This window comes from Leptinotarsa decemlineata, unplaced genomic scaffold, assembly GCF_025532065.1.
Source record: "Leptinotarsa decemlineata unplaced genomic scaffold, Ldec_3_MD MMD2_tig00026330_RagTag_RagTag, whole genome shotgun sequence".
Taxonomy (NCBI): Eukaryota; Metazoa; Arthropoda; class Insecta; order Coleoptera; family Chrysomelidae; genus Leptinotarsa; species Leptinotarsa decemlineata.
The window spans coordinates 2,566,430-2,584,765 of NW_027412690.1; the positions used below are offsets into that span (position 1 = coordinate 2,566,430).

An 18,336-nucleotide genomic window follows, 5' to 3' on the forward strand; every position below is an offset into this window, starting at 1 on the left:
AAAGACTATTTCGGAATTTGTTTCAAATCTGATGATCCATCAACCTGAGTTTCCGAAGTAATTGAGGCATGAATGCATATTTTTTTTCGATGAAGCAACCTTTCAGCTTCAAACCATGACTAATAAAATGTGCGAATGAATTCTCTCCAAAAATGCAAAAATTCAAGTATCGCCAGTTGCAATGCAATGTGCTAATTCAATAGAATGTTCGGTTTATAATTTATTATAGTAAGAGGCCAAACACAACGTAGACAGCTCTGTTTCGACTTGCTGAAGGTCCTATTAGTGGTGCTAGGCTGAATCACAAATGCATAACTGCAAAGCCAGGCTTCTGAAAACGGAATAATATGACAAACGTACCTCTACATAGCAATTTGAATCTTTGCTTTGGACTTTAATTCAATACACCTCAAACTGTAACGGCTTCTTCATGAGATAAACTTACTGAGTCTGCTTTCGCTTCAGTACAGTCACGGCAATCAGAGGGTCTCAAAAATTATGCAGCAGTGCTTGTGTACCTCCATAAAAAAATTGAATTCAAAATCATAGTACTGAAAAGTATATTGGTTTGGTAAAGCAATTTCGAACATATACGAAATGCATTACTGTTCTTGTATTTTCTTCGTAACTCTCTCGATACTATTACCAAACCATTCTCTCAAGATGAAACATAGTCCGCCCATAATAGTGATTTATAGCTTCCCGAGGCAAACTCAGTTTGATGCTCTCACAAAAAATTGTTTTAGCCTTGTTGCCTAATGAAATTGACTCTCATAACAATCAACTGCCACACTTTCCAAATCTCTGATATCGTTCAAACTAGGGGTGTGGCCCATAAATGTTTCTGAAGTATTTTTATGGGATCTTAGATATTAGTTTTTGTGGAATGTAAACAAGGCTTTCACCCATTATTCAAGTGCAGTGGACCGAAATGAAATTTACTGAGTTGTAGAAGTGGTACATGTTGTTATGCAATCAGCGAATACATCTGTTACATTAGTTGTCTTATCTATGAAATTAATGGGATTAGAGAGTTTTAGCACCTCTGAATTATACTGGCTATCCGGTTGATGATTTTGATTCAATTAATTCTCCGAATATTGATTGGATTCTCTATAAATCAATCATTGACGTTTATAGAAATTCACTACATTATTTATACCATTAACGATTAATAACATATGCTGTAATTGTAATGCTTTACTATGACGCTTTACTTGAAAAATTGTTAAAAATATCTAAGAAGTCGCGTTTTGAAGTTTGCTATTTGACGTTGACGATATATAAAGGCCGTTTTTTTAGCTGATATCACTATTGCTATCTCGGAAACGGTTGGTTCTACAAGAACGTTTTCTGGTTGAATCTGTTTCTGTTCAAAATCTGTTTTTCCGTTAACTAGCTGTCGCACCCCTACGAACGACAACCCTTAGAAGTCGAAACTTGTGCGAGCTTTGGGTTAACGAGGTCTTACCTTTCAACATTTGATTTCTAACACAAAAATCACCAACCGAAAATGACAGATTTTTTTTTGCTCTATCGCCTCCATTTTCAAAAATATCAAAAAGTGACAAAGGAACTTTTTGCTTTATTTCAAGTTTTTCATAATATCGTTCAAATCATTTTTCAATCCAGCAACTTCAGGGTATGTTTGGGGACAGATCTCCATACATGAGAACAATACTCCAAAGAAAATCTGATCTGAGCTTTATGAAGAATCAAAAGTGGCTGAGGTGTGTATAGTTTTCTCGTTTGGAACAGTGTTCCAAGCTTTTAAAGGAGCAGCCATTGCAATTCCAGCGACATGATTGTTCCAGGACATATTGGTGTCCATTTTAACCCCCAACAAATTTTTCGAAGCAGAAATCGGAATTGTCTGACTTGACATTATCATATCCGGTTCTTGGAGAAAATCGATGCCTAGGTTTTTGTGGCATTGAATTGAACCTGTGGTTTTTTATGCATTTTGGTAGTCATTGTAGTTGAAAATTCATTGACATACTACAACATATGTATTTATCGACGTTTCTTCCAAAAAACACCATCAAAACTTAACCCACCATTAAACCTTTTTTTTCAATGAGAAATCAAATTTCTAAATATATTTCTAAGCACATAGTAGATAGTATCGTAAGTTACGAAAGAAAATATAACGAAATAATAAATTGTAGAAAATGAACATCAGGACATAATGCTTCACGTTACATTTTCTAAGTTACGTCTCACGCGATATCGCATTAAATATTCAGATTATTTTCCATCATTTCTTAAACAAATACTTGCTTTAGAAATAATGTGCTTGTTGCAGTTCTCTAACATCTGTGGAGTGATAGCCATGCAGGCCATCCTGATTGAATCATTCAATTCCTCAATATTTTCAATATTTGATCTTAAAACTTTATTTTTTATGAAGCCCCACAACGAAAAATTTCGAAGAGGAAGGTCAGGTGAACGTGGTAGCCATTCAAAAGGACTTCCTATTCACCTTCCTGGCATAGTTGTATTGAGGAAATCTCTGCACATTCTCCTGCGATGTGATGGAGCTCCGTCGTGTTGAATACTCATATTTTCTAAATAGCCTAAGTGGCAAATCTTGAAAAAATTCAATGAGAGTCTCTGATTAGGAGTCCAAGTATAATTCTCCAGTCAGATTTTCTCATAAAAATTGTTATTTAATGATGATGAATATTGAAGAGCTCAGGGAAATCTGAAACTTTGTTGTTTGCCATTTCCAATTATTTTAAATTATTACTGAATTGAAAGAGTATATTTTTAGGAGATATCAGTTTTTGGAAAAGAAAGTTTTGGCTTTCTGATTCTTCACTTGATGAACTGTCAACAAAGATGTGTAGATCTATAGAAGTTACTTTGAGATCCTCCGGGAGAAGGAAATATTAAGAGCAGATAGTTGTTGGTTCACAGATGGATCAAAAACACCTTCCGGTTCCGGTGCAGGTGTTTTCAGTCGCAGACCCAGGACAGAGATATTTAACTGCCTGGAAATCTATGCGACTGTATTTCAAGCGGAAATTTACGCTATTGAATTGTGCGCAGAGAGATTGGAAGAATCTAACTTTACAGCTTTACAGCCCAGGCGAAGCTCGCTGGCCTACAGAGACAGGCTTGTCTGGCCATCAGTGGTGCCAGGTTACCCCCTTTCCGCATTTTTCTGGAAAGAGAGGCTAGATGGACTGCATATAGACTTGTGCACATTGCCAATTGCACAAATTAATTTAATGCAGAGTGCAACAGACTGTTGGTTGACACTGGAAGTCATCATATTCTGGAAATGACCTCACTTTATGCCTCCAACTGTCAACTACGATCTGTCTTATAAAGTACTGTTCCCGAGTAGAGAGGACTAGATCCTCCGGGATAAGGAAATATTAGGATAGTTGTTGGTTCACAGATGGATCGAAAACACCTTCTGGTTCTGGTGAAGGTGTTTTCAGTCGCAGACCCAGGACAGAGATATCAACCTGCCTAGGAACATATGCGACTGTATTTCAAGCGGAAATTTACGCTACTGAATTGTGTGCGGAGACATTGGAATAATCTAATCTCCTATACAAGTCAATAAAAATATTCTCGAACAGTCAAGCGGCATTGGAAGCTCTTGGCTCCTACTGAGCAACGTATCATTGGTAGCAAACTGCCAAAAACAACTCTCCTCGATAGAAAGACTTAACAGATAGTCCCTGGTCTGGATCCCTGGCCATATTGGCCTAGAAGGAAATGAGGCTGCTGACTCCCTTGCAAAGGAGGGTGCTGCAAGCAGCTTCATCGGACCAGAACCTGTCATTGGCATCGCTTTAGGCTTTGCCAAACAAATATTGAACACCTGGATGGCAAGAAGATTTATGGACTGCTGCCAGAATCTTCCAGGATTGGCTCACTCCAAGGCGTTTATTCACCCTTAGAAGCTTGATACCAAACAGTAGGGATGAACTATAATGTATAACAGGCCTTCTTACAGGTCACCATCATTCAAATCATCATATACAGAGACTCGGACTGTAGGAAGACAGTCTGAGCCTCTGTTTGGAAAATGATGAAACAGCAGAGCACATACTTTGAGCCGACCCCGCTGGGGACCAAATCAGGTTTTTAGAGTTCGGCAGAGACGTACTCTTACCATCCGGCCTGAAAAACCACTCACCATACAAACTAATCGGCTTCGTTAAGAAGCTGGGTTTATTTGATTGAGTGTGAATAGGTGTGAGCCATAATAAACCCTTGCGGGTTGCGGTGGAGGGTCGGATAGACCCACTCACTTTGGACCTTAACTAACCTAACCTAACCTACTTTCAGATACAAACTAACAGAAAAAGCCATTTCGAAACATCTACTCTCATATAAACATTGAATTATATATAATCACTTTTTTCTATTCATTTTGTAGTCAGCATTCGTTTCAAAATTGAATCAGAACTTTCATAGAACAGCTTCACAACCAAGTGAGTTGAAGAGTTACGATATGAAATTCCACTTACATGGAACTCAAGGGCGGACTTCGAAGTTTCGTCTTGGTGCTTAAATAGCACCAATCTAGATAATAGCTCAAGAAGAACACCCAATTCATTCATAGCATTACAACTTTATGTCACAGAAGTTGAATCTACTCATATCACAATGAGAGTACGTAGAGACATAAATACCTCTTTTGATTCAATCTAAGCAATAGCATTGTTTGAATTGAGAAGGTATATATTTCTAGGAGACATTTTTTATGAAAAAAAGTATTGGTGCTGATGAGGCAATAAGACAAATTTTTTATATTAATTTCCAATTTTAAATAGTACTTGTTTTATTCAGTTAATTGTGTAGCTTCCCTATGAAAAATATCTGATTCAATTCCATAATGAATGTTTGGAGTACAAACTGAATAGAAAAAGGAATGATTTTTGTATGATGCAATTGTTCATAAAAAAGTAGTTGTTTCGAAAGTACTTTCTTTACGTAAATCAGTTATATATGAGTTGTTCGTGTCTGAAAGTAACTTCAATGCATTATCTACACATTTTTGTAAAGAGTTTACTTTGAAATTAATTTCTTACTTTCTTCCGCCGGAAGTTCTCCATATTTTTCGTATGAAGAAAGAAAAACAGAAATCCAATTTTTTTTCCTAAAAATATACGCCTACAAAATCGATTACCTACGTATCGCATACAGCCTACAATTCAATTGTAACATTACATGTTACCAGGGTTGATATTAATACCACAATTGAATCTCTGAAAGATATGCTGAAAGAACATTTTCCGAAGTTATCCTGTGAAACTATAAATTCTAAATACCCTAATATATATTCCTCATTCAAAGTGAAAATAAACGAAGACACTTTTAAGAAAGCCATGGATCCTAAAATATGGCCCTCGGGATCTTGTATAAGCCGTTTTTTAGAGAAATGGGTGAATGGGAGAAGAGAAAAATAATGTTCGATCCTCAAGTTCTCCTGATGAATATCCAATGCCTAAATCAAAACAAACTTGATGCTATCAATCTGGATATTTTGGAAGTCAATATTGATATCATATGTTTGACAGAAACATAGTGTAAAAAGGAATCAGTGAACTCCTTCCATTTGAATGACTTTAATCTTCCAAGCCATTTTTGTCGAGAAGAAAAGAAAGGGGGTGGTGTTGCAATTCTGACGAGAAGTAACATGACAGTGATGTGTTTGAATCTCAAGAATGATTGTGTTGAACAAGACTTCGAAATTTGTGGAATCTCATGAAGGTCAGATAAAGGTCAAATGATTGTTCTATGCTGTTACAGAGCACCAACTGGAAATTTTAACATATTTTTCGAAAAATTGTATGATGTTCTTACCCGCACGTACAAACCTAACTGTAATATGATAGTTTGTGGTGATTTTAATATTGACTGCTATAATGGTTATAATAATTTAAAAAAATTATGTGACATTTTTAACTGTTTTAATATGCACCCAGAAGTGGGTTGGCCAACAAGAGTTACAACTAGTGCAGTGTCAACAATTGATAATATATTTTCCGATTTCAGAAATGGATCATGCTGTGTAATAGACAACACTATATCTGATCACAGAACGTTACTATTCGACTGCGGAATGAGAGCACTCGAAGCGGGAAATTCGTGGGAATTGAAAAGATCATTTGATAATGATGCTATCAATTCTTTTGTTGAAGGTCTACAGAGTGAAGACTGGTCAGACTCAATGAGCACATCTGACATGGATGATGCTTTTTCTAAATTTTCATTGAAATTATCATACCATTTTGAGATAAATTTCCCAAAACGTAAAAAATACTTGAATAATAATAAAATGAAGGGTTGGGTCAATACCGAAATTGTAAAATCAAGACACAATTTAATAGATCTTTTTAAGTTGAAACAAATTTTTCCCGAGTTATTAACTTTTTACAATAAGGAGGAACTAAAACATTTAAAACTGATCAATTCGACTAAAAAACGATACTACCAGAGTAAAATAGAAAACGCGGATAATATTCATAAAGCAGCGTGGGGAATTGTATCTCATTTAACTAATAAGTCAAATAGTAAGCAAAAAAATATAATAATAAAAGACAATAACCGTATGGTAGAATTACCAAATTTAATTGCCAATATGTTCAATCATTAATTCAGAGACATTGCTGTAGATATAATAAATAAGATAGATAAAAACAATGAAGGGTATGAGCTCTTCTTGAGGAATATTGTATCAGCTACGAACTCATTATACCTTAGCCCCTATACGGAGACTGAACTATATAGCCTTTCACAGAAAAAATTGAAAAATAAATATTCTTCCGGCTTTGATGAGGTCCCAATGTTTGTTTTGAGAAAATGTCTACCAGTCTTGATGAGGCCATTGGTTTATTTGGTGAATTTATCCTTTACCACTGGATCATTTCCCGACCCTCTTAAAATGTGAAAAATTATTCCAATCCATAAAAAAAATTGTTGCCAATCCTTGAAAAATTACAGACCCGTGACAATTCATGGTTTGCGGCAAATAAGTTATTCATGAATGTTGATAAAACTGTTCTGATCCGTTTCCATAACAGACAGAAATATTATACACCAATCAGTTGCAAGATTAATGAGAGGGGAGATTCTGTAACGACAGGCACCGAAAGTACCAAATTCCTGAGACTTCATATCGACCAATGTTTAGGCTGGCATAATCATTGGGAATTTTTAATGAAGAAGTTGAATTCGATAACATTTCAGCTCAGAAATTTGAGACAAGTGTTAAATATTGTTTGTTTATATTTGAACCGTGTTTACATGTTTTTAAAAATGACAATGAAATCTTTCTGATGAATAGATGTATCCGCAATGTGAATACTCGTCAAAATAATAATTTGTTTGTACCATATGCCAGAACAAAGCTGGCTTATAACTCACCAAATCTGATGGCTCCCCGAATATTCAACCATTTGCCAATGAATGTAAGGGAGAGCAGGTCTCAAGCCGAATTCAAATATCGCTTGAAATATTTGTTATGTTCTCATAGTTTTTATACTATTGAAGAGTACATGTCCAATTAGTTTGTAAGTAGTACCTTAGATTTTATCACTGACGGCTCCTACACAATGTATATTTGTCAACAGGAAATAAATAAATCATCTAAATCATCTGTTGCCTGAAGCATTCTCACTGCTTTTGTTTGCTAACAATCTAGCTAGGGAAATTGATATAATTACACAGATAGGTCATAATACTGGTTTCAACGTAGATACTATCCAGAAGTTAATCAGGAAACAAAGCCGTAAATTCACTTACAGATCAATATACCCCCAGATCAAACAATCAGAAAACAAGAAATGGGTAACTCTAACATATTTTAGTAAAAGAACAGAGATAATTGCGGGTTTCTTCAGAAAAAATAATGCGGAAGTGGCATTCAGACCACATGCCAGGTAATCTGATTTCCTTTTCAATGCCAGCAAAGTTGACAAGTTGAAGAAATCTGGAGTTTATAATCTTAATAGTGTTTATGTGGGACAATGTAGTCGAAATTTCCAAAAACGGCATGCTGAACATGAAAGGTCCTTCAGACTAGGTGAAAATGATTCGACGTTTTCAAACCATTCCTTGGCATGCAACTACAAGTTCCCGAATCTAAACGATACGAAAATTCTGCACTATACAAGGAAGGGTTGCAAACTCAATTATTTGGAATCCTTGAAAATTCATAAGCATAAATATTGCGGGTGCAACCTGTTAAATGATCAAATCCATTTGGTTTACTCACCGGTTTTCAAATTAGCATATCCACATTGTCACTAGTGAACAAAATTCAGGTACTCAATCAAGCTAAGTACTTCTATTATTACTTACAGTGGTGTTATATAAGGGATAATATAATAAATCATTGTTAGTTTAATGTATACGTTTGAAAATGTTCCTATAGGATGAAACTGCAGTAACGTTAGTTACAAATAGAAGTGGTGAAAAACATAGAAAGTTCCAATTCTCTTTTCTTCATTATGGTTTCCTACCACGTAGTAACGGCTACATCCATCAATTATCGATTACGTGTCATTTGCAGCAAAATTCTAAGTTTATTCTTTCCCCACCCAAATGAACTTCTGAATTATAATGTTTATTTGTTCGTATTGTGAAAGGTGATAAATCTCCAAAACAACACAATCTGTTTTTCTCCCACAAAATTATTTTCTTTCAGTATGATCTACAGCAATGGCAGATAGTGGAACACAGAGGACGTCTTATAATGTCCTATTAATATTTCCTGAAATGGATCTCAGCATCTCGAGTGGAGTAGCTATCACTCCCGATATAGAATGTAACGCCTTCAAAGATTACAAAATCCCTTTCAAAACTTGAAAGTGAATACTATTTGAGATTATTTCACAACAAATATGAATAGTCTGCCGCCGACGCAACATTAAATAAACTAATAGCATTTTTGCGTTGAAAGTGGGCAAAACTTTTTATCGACGGAATTGATAGCATTGCAGAAATCAATTTATCTACGATCTGAAAAACTCACCATGCAAAGTATTGAGTGAATGGTGTACTTACGACTATTCGAGTATCGTTAATTCTATTGACGGTGTAGTAAGAGCACCGTGGCGGTACGTTGTAACACCATTTGTAATTCCGAACTGTCACATTCCGGAGATAGTTTTCTGTGACGTTCACCAGGAAACTGAAAAATCAAGACGTGATCAATTGAGTTTCTATAAAATTTCAGGTTTGTTGAAATACTGACTCTAACAGTCTAACTCATCCTAACCTTATTGCAGTATTCACTTCAAAATCTCAAATCTCACACAGTTCTGATGATTCATATAGTGATTCCATCACAAATACTCTGGGAAAGAATTGGCTTTTTACTTTCCATTTGATATATAGAAAATAGGGAACTTCCGAAAAAAGGAGAAAAAACACTTCAATACATCAATGAAATCTCTTCAAAAATAAGTATGACCAATCTCAGGTTGTTTCAAAATATTCTTCAGTTTTATTATCACGTATTTCCGTAGCTTCATATCTCAATAACTATTCATTCTATTATGTCGTGGTATATTCTGATCGATAGAGAATTTTGCACTCTATACAAATTCAAATTGAACCAAAGCGCTGCCGAAACAGCCCGAAAAATCAACCAAGCATTTAGCAATAATAGTGTTAATGAGCGATTCAACTTTGGTTGGCGAAATTTCGTTCCGGAGATTTTAGTCTCGAAGATGAGCTCCAAAGTTGTCGACTTACATCTATCCAGGACAAGTATTTAAGGATTCTGGTTCAAAATCTACAGAATATAGTGTTTCTTCCGGTGTTCCACAAGGGTCAAATCTGGGACCGTTGCTATTCGATATTTTCATTAATGATATTGCAAACGTTCTGATGAGACCAGATACATTTACTGATCTTGGCATCACATTTGACACGGCACTATCATTTTATAGGCATATCGATAATGTTGTAACCTCCTTCTGTCGTTAATACGAATTAATTGCACGTAACAGTAGTAATTTCAAAGAAACTTCGATCTTTAAGACTCTATTCTATGCTTTCATAAGATCAAAGTTACAGTACGCGTAAGTTGTGTGGAGCCCCTTTTATCAATATCATATAGATAAAATAGAAGCCATTCAACGATGATTTTTAAAACTGCCAAGCCTAAAAACTGATGGCATTTATCTTCAATAGGAACAACCCACTCTGAGTTGCTACTAAAGCATAACTTTTTCAGTCTCGAAAAAAGGCGTGAATATTATAGTGTTGTACTAACCTATAAAATTATCAAAGGCATAGTTGACTGCCCAACATTACTGGAAGAGTTTAATATTTGCATTCCTAAAATCTGTTCCAGACACCCGAGTACTTTCTATATAAAACATCTCGCAGAAATGTTCTGGAGAATTCTCCGATCCATACCATGTGTAAAGTGACAAACTCTGTTAGCGATAATTTAGATATGTTTAGTAGCTAATTGTCAAATATAAAATCCCACCTCCTGAAATAACTGTTTTGTCACCTATTATAAATATAAAATTTATAGTCTTTATAGTCACTTGTTTGAATTGTTTGTAGTGTTTGTAGACTTAACAGTCACTTGTTTGTGATGTATTTATTATACTGTTATTTCCTGCTCAGTAATTTTTGATTTATCAGATATTCATCAGAATATGAAATGGATTTATAGCTCTCAAACTTTCGAACTCCTTTCATTCACTTTTTTGCCATGTTTGGAAACTCAAATTTTGAAAATAGCAGAAATAGTTATTAAAAAATTGTTACTTATATTTCACCTTGAACTAACGTGAAAATTTTAATTCTTTTGATCAACCGGAGATAAAATTGAGAGATTAGAAATAAAAGTTGATGAAAGTTTCGGAGAACTGAACAACCTTTCCAGACAAAAATTGTTTCATCTGGAAAATTTAAGGCTATTTCATGTTTACATCGATTGGTTATTTTTGATTATGCCTGTATGATGAAAGATTTTTATTTGAATTTGATGTATGTTATCAGAATTTGAGGTGATGCAAACGTTTTCTAGATGGGAAAAATTTTCTGACAAAACTGTAAGTAAACAGTTTTCACTTTGTAGAGATCAATTTGAGACACACCATATAAATACAAGGTTCAGGAGACTTGAGCCAACAAATATTTATCCACAACTCTCTTTAAGTTTGACTCCTAGGATACATAGTAAAACCCTTTTCTGATTCGAAAATGTGAGCAGAATTACCCCAAAAAGTCAGACAATAATTCCATAACAGCCAGCTGGAGAATTTCTAGTGAATTTCCCAAAATTGTCTAAGTACGAAGCGTACACTTTGAATACATAGTGATCTGTATGAAAGTTACAAGTGAGCTTCTAATCGTTTTGTACTTAGCACGTGTCTCTGGCTTTATAGTTTAATTTGTTTTTTTAGTAATCAATACTAACCTACACTGATCGAAAATGATTCTTTAATAAAAACACTATTACAAAATTGGCGTCATTATCACCACAACTGGTTTCAAGGTCGCTAGTGAGACGAAGACCTTCTCGGTCATCTGACTTGAGTTCTTTAGTTTTTTGTGGGGTCATATAATAAACGAAATGACACCCTCAAGTGCTCCAAAAAGGAATGATAATGACTTGAAGAAAACCTATATTATTGTATTGAAAACATATCCAGTATTTACTTAAATTAAACGGATAGTTCCCAAGTGAAAAACATTTGATTTCTGCATTTTTCAAATAACACATTACTGGCATTTCAAAACTGTGTATTTTCTGCACTAGTACACCAATTTCCAAAAACAAAGTAGCGGTGGATATGAAATGATAAGCCCTTTATAATGAGGTGCCATTCGACACCAATTCCAATTTGAAAAATATTGGACGTAACAATTTTGCTTAAAGGGTTCTTTGGAGTTTTGCCTTGCGGTCTATTTGGATTATTTTTGTCAGTTCAGGAATATTCATGAAGAAAAAACTATAACACCCAGTTATCATGTTATGAATTCATTTCCCCACTTCGACGTTACTGAAATTAATTTGTATATATTTGTATTTTGATGAAGAGCTCATCTGAAAAACTCCTGTGAAATCCGTCTCTGACATTCATGCAACACTTAAGACATAAGTACGTATATAACTGTTCACTTTTCCACTAGTATACGTAACAGATTACTCAAAATGCAACTTTTCGATAATAAAGACAACTTACCTTTCTTCCGTGAGGCAAATGTTGTCACCAACCAGTTTTCCATATATAAAGTGGAATTTTATTACGAAGATAAATCGTAATAACTTCCACATTGCAATACCTGCAACAAAAATTCCATTCAATAAATAACATTGATAATATGAATATCGAAACAGTTGATATTAACTGGTATTAATGATACCGAAATATATATAACCCAGTTTGGTTATAAATGTGGAATCATTCAAAATTAAGAAGGATTTTTATGAAACTTTTACTCCGTTGGATTCCCACTGTTCTTGTTATCTTGAATACTATTCAGGATCCTAGTCAACAGGAATAATCAAAACGTTTTTCGTGTAATTCAATATTCATAAAGTAGTTGTCTTGATGATCTACACAGCTTATTGGAAAAAAAGAAAAACAAAATGACTTTCTGTGGTTTCCAGATCTCGCACGACCAGAGCCGTAGCGAAAAGAAAAACCAAGGGAGGTAGGGAATCCAAATTTTCCCAACCTCACCAGCAACATTTCCCAACTTTCGAAAAAATGAAAGTCGAGGGTTTAGTTACTACTATAATATATTAATTTTCTTACTAAGCTATCCAAATATTGGCTGAATGCTTATGCTCGTTAGGGTATGCACAACAGAAATAAATTTTGGTAATTATAAAAATAATGATGGGAATTATTCTACTTTGGACCAAGGTTCTTGGTCTTCCACCATATCCACCTTGTGAAGGAATATTCAATACAAATGAAAGGAAACAGCACTTAAATAATATTGTGCTCATGATGCACTGTTTGGAACCTTTGGTGTAGTAATGAATATTACTGGAGTTTTTTCCCAACACCAAATCGTTATTTTTAACACCTCGACACGTGTTTCGATCACCAAGTGATCATCTTCAAGAGGAAGATTAATCTTCCAAACTCCAATAATATTCAATATTGTGCTTATTGTTTTCTACTATTATTTTTTCTATCTTCACGGCCCGAAATTTCCCAACTTTTCCACGTCGAAAAAACAGCGAAAAGTTGGGAATTTTGAAAAATTGTCTCTTCAAAATTTGTTGACTGTTCAGGACTGTTCACTTACTTGGAAGAAAGTTTTCAAACAACTCAGAATTTCAAAGTATGGGATCTCCAAGTTATTCTCCTGGTTCTTTCCCTTTTCGTATCACCTCTCCCTTTCTTTTCTCTCATTTTAATTTTTTTAATTTTTATTCATTTTTTTACTATAATTTGTTTTATCATCACGGCCCAAAATTTCCCAACTTTTTCCCAAGTCGAAAAAGCAGGGGAGAGAGCTCCCCCCATCCCCCCATGGCGACGGCCCTGCGCACGACAATTATTTTCTGCGGCGGATATGATATACATTGCGAAATTGGCGTTCAAAAAAGCAAATCGGAGTTTCATCAAAAGTACACGGTTCGGATTAACTAACCCTATGAATATGTATACGTACTGTCAATGTGACAAGAGCATATTTTTCTTCTTCGGTGACCAACGTCGCAATATTATGATAGAAATGAGTGCACAAACTTGTACTGTTAACAAAAACGAGTTCATAAAGCTGAGTGTTTTATCCCGAAACTCCGAAGTACACCATTGCTGAATAGAAAAAAGTTATTTTCATATAGTTCAATGTTCGCATGAAAGTAGTTGGTATATGAGTGAAACTTTCGTGGAAACAATACATATTTTTATGAAGAGTTTTTAATGTACCTAGTCATTTCTTTCATTGAAAATTTTCCACATTTTTGTTTCATGATGGAGAGATGGAAAGTCAAAACGCTTTTTTTACCCAAAACTGATCTCTCCTGAAATAATTTGTTTTGAGTACATTATTTACTATTGTGATCATCGTCATATGAGTATCATACATTATTGTCATTAAAAATTTCAAGGAAAATAGATATTTTTTAAAGACAAAACACAAGCACTACAGGAAAATCCATAAGGCGCTCACAGAGCGGTACCTGTGCGAAAGTAGATATTTACATTGGATTTGAATCGCTGGAGATTAAATCCATTTGGAAAAACGTTCTCCGGAAGTTCATTCCACATAAACGCAGTTTTCCAGATGAAAGAGTTCTTCAACAGTAAAGTTTGTGGTGTACTGAGTTGAACCCCAAAACGATGAGCAGCCACAGTCCCATTCTTGGTGGAATCAAATATGCCAACACCTCCCATGAAAGTATCTATAGAAGAGAGACAAATCTCCAACCTTTCTTCGATGTTCCAGACTGTCAAGGTTGCATGTGATGTTCGCATCTCCAATCAGGCAGATGGCTATTTTCTGGATAGAATCCAGCAACTTGGATATACGTTTGGGGGCAGAGCTCCATACATGAGAACAATACTTCAAAGAAGGTCTGATCTGAGCTTTATAAAGCATTAAAAGTTGCTGAAGTGTGTACAGTTTTCTGGTTCGGAAGAGTGTTTCAAGTTTTTGAGAAGCAGCTTTTGTAATTCCATCGACATGATTATGTCAAGACAGATTGGTGTCCATTTTAACCCAAACAAACTTATCGAAGCAGAAAGCGGAATTGTTTGACCTGACATCATTATATCCGGTTCGGAGACATTTATCTCCTTCGAGGAAACTGATGTCTGGCTGTTTTTGGCGTGGAATTGAACCTAGTTACTTTCATCCCAATTCGAAATCACTCCTAGATTCTCATTAAGATATGCAATCTCCTGCTGCCTATGAAGGTGTGCCTCCGTAGCCGATGTCCTGGAATATAAATGGAATGACGGAACGAGTGTGCTGTCATTAGCAAAGCAATGCTGACGAACAATTCGGCTTCAGGAAAGAACACTTCACTGAATTACAGGCTCTGAGATTGGTCGAAAATACCATCACGGAGATGAATCGAAACAAAAAAGTTCATGTCGTCCTTTTAGACATTTCGACCGTGTTTGGCACGAAGGCCTCCTGCATGAATTAACTGCGTTCGAACTGTCTCGGGGCCTGATCCGGTGGATTGGGTCTTTCCCAATCATTCATCATCAGAACATTTCAGGTTAGAGTGTAGGGCTCTCTGTCTGACAACAGAGAGATCCTCGCTGGAGTGCCACAGGGGGTTATGCTCTCTCCCACGCTGTAATCTCTTTACATCAGCGACCTTCCGAGGTCCGAGCATGTGAAGATATCCCTCTACGCCGACGACACGGCTCTTCTCTCATCTTCCATGGGTCGGAAGTTCGGGATCGTCTACATGCAACGCGCATTGGACGACCTCGAGCGCTGGTACCTCGAGTGGAAGATCCGAGTAAACCCGGAAAAGACCCAGGCGATAACCATGGGAAGATTGCTATCATCTCCGGCCAGAAAAGTAAGAATCTCTGGAAGGGATATCGACTGACAAGCGCGGGTCTTCTATTAGACCGTAGGCTCACTTGGAACCCGCACTTTATAAGTGTGAAGGCCTTTGGAATATCAAGCGCAACAGCTCTTGATTCTCCATGTTTCTCGATTTCGTTATTTCAAATATGGGTGACATACGATAGAAGGTCGCCTGTTGATCTTTGTTTCCGAAAGCTATATTGATGATCGCAAAAGATGTTAAAACCTTCCGAATATTCAAGGATATGGTGGTTTACGGCTTTCTCCATGATTTTTGATATCACTGATAGCAAAGCGATTGGTTTATAGTTATATGGAAGATTTTTCTTGCCCTTTTTGGGAATAGGCTTCCAACAAAAAGAAAAACCCCTTTTTTTTCAAGACAGGTTGGAAAGTGGAAGTGGTGTGTAGTAGAAGGTACTCATTCCACGAATCATTCAGTAATGGCTCTGTTTCATTATTCAAACAACGTTCTTTGTGGAAGTGAACCAAATAATGAAGAATACTCCAGAAACAGAGTAACACTTGATTTCAAATTAAACTAATATCTATTCTCGATAGCCGTTACATGATAGACTTGATTATTGCGAAGAAATTGAAGCAAAACAATTTGAAAGAATCTTATAAAGATATCAACTCATTGCTTTCTCATCGTTTACAAATTCTTTGATTCCAACGAATAATGTATGCTATTCACGTACAGCTTACTGTGGAAAAAAGTTGAGTTGAAAAACATCACGTTTATCCTTCAGTTTTAGTAGTTAACAAATGGATCTGATTAAACAACAGAAATGTACCCAGAAAGTTGAAGTAAGTAACACTGTTGAACTCTTAGCATTCCATTCTCTCTCTTATTATTTTCGCAACCTAAGTATCAAAAATTTCCTACCAAGAAGGAATAATATCTTCAGATTTCTCAAAGACTTTCAATTTTGCCTTAACAATCCATTTGCATATACTCTTTTCATTACCGTTTTTCCATAGGGAGTTATTTTGTACTACCTTCCCCTATTTGAAAATACCCAAAAGTAATACAAACTGAGTAGAGGAAAGTATCTTCTGTATAATTCAGGGTTCATATAGAAGTATTTGTTTCGAAAGTATTTTTTCTTTCCTGTAATTCAATGTTTATATGAAAGTAGCTGTTTCAGGAGGACTTTCTTTCAGTTTATGTCTGAAAGTTACTTCTTTGCATGATCTACACATCCATGTATGAAGTTACTTATTTTCAGATTGATTACTTCCTTCCTTTCTTTGAAGATTCCCTCATCCTTTTTTTTTGTATCAAGATGGAGTAGTAGATACCTAAAAACTTTTTTTCCCAAAAAATAAAAGGAACAATTTGAAACATTCACCAGAATTCATTCTTTCTGATTATGGAATCATAATTAAGTAGTAATTATTTCTATAAATGGACGGATGTAAAATGAAAGATATTATTTTTTACAACCAGTACCTATTAACGATGTACATTTTGAAACATATTAAGTAACCAATGATCACATAATATTTAGAAAAAAAGTAATCCTAGAAGAAACTTAAGCAGCATTCATAAATTACAAATAATTGATTGACCCACCTTATACTCGGTATGGGTCGCAGTTGAAAAACTTCTACAAATTGTTTACCAATAATTACTACCTCAATTCACTAATAATTACAGATGATATAACTTTTATAATTTTTTTTCGTTTCATACCATACAGACATACACCATCAAATGAAATAATTGAGATCATTTATTTTTCAGAGCTAATCTGAAATGATTTGAAGGTTATTTTTCGGATTTTGATATGTGGCAAGTCCTATATCGTGGTCGTGGAGGGTAGAATAGATCCACTCACTTTTGACCTAACCTATATCGCTGACCGTTAAATGTCCGTATTGGCGAGCAAAAGTGGAACACATAACCAAGAATAACAACGAAAAAATGAAGGAATACTTGTTTGGACCATCCAACACAACATCAAGTTTCTCGAAGAATGAATCATCAACAGGAAAAAAAAACTGGTTCAAAAAGAAGTTTAAAGAAGTTGCAAACATATTCAGCAGTAGTAGAAGGAGAAATACTTGTAAAAACTTGTAACGATGCCAATTTCTCGTCCTATTTTGCTCCCACCTCCCTTGCAGTTACACCCCTCTCCCGTTTGCTCTCTAGGGGTTGTTGGTTGACGAACAGATCAGGAGTTTTTGTGTCACTTGCAGACTTCAATATCGTGTCAGTCCTTCCATTTTGCGCTCAGTTCCTTAAAGGTAGATGAAATCTATCCAGAGTTTGGCATGAACGCGATAGTCTAACAATACCATACGAAAATTATAATGAGTCAAAATTTGTGGGAGCTGAGGATTAACGAGGCCTTATATTTTAACGTGTGATCTCTGAATAAATATTTGCAATTCAAAGTTTTTGATCTGCTCCGGTTTTTTTTATCTGCTCATCATTTATCTGAACATTGAGTTTTGTTTTGAACACTTTTCGTGAAGATAGTTTATTCAGAAATATTCAGGACCCAAAATGATAACTTTTTTAAAATTCACACCCGTTGTTGACGAATGCGGTTTTCAAATTCATACAGACGGTTGAAGAAATGCATCGTTTTCAAAATACAGAGTACTGAGATTTAAAAATTATACTTGATTGTTTTTTCCAGAGCGTCTGGAATATCGATTTTTCTCCAATGGAATATCAAATTGATACAAAAGATTTCTAACAAGAATTCATCAATATTTTCTCAGTAAAACTTTGCACCGTTTTTGTAATACGCGGTGTTGACATTCAAAAATTATAATTGTGATTTTCCAAAATCTATTGATCATTTTTCT

At 35.3% G+C, this 18,336-nt stretch overlaps 1 protein-coding gene across 2 annotated transcripts in view; it reads right to left on the reverse strand.

Annotated features, from left to right (window-relative positions):
- Nucleotides 1-18,336, reverse strand: part of NimA (Nimrod A) — a 34,518-nt gene that overhangs the window by 15,529 nt on the left and 653 nt on the right. For both annotated transcript variants that reach the window (XM_074182949.1, XM_074182950.1), the window contains exons 2-3: nt 12,183-12,282; nt 9,034-9,160 (exon numbers count right to left, since the gene is read on the reverse strand). In XM_074182949.1, the coding sequence (XP_074039050.1) occupies nt 9,034-9,160; nt 12,183-12,274 (219 nt within the window). In that variant the 5' untranslated portion in view covers nt 12,275-12,282. The remainder of the gene's footprint in view (nt 1-9,033; nt 9,161-12,182; nt 12,283-18,336) is intronic.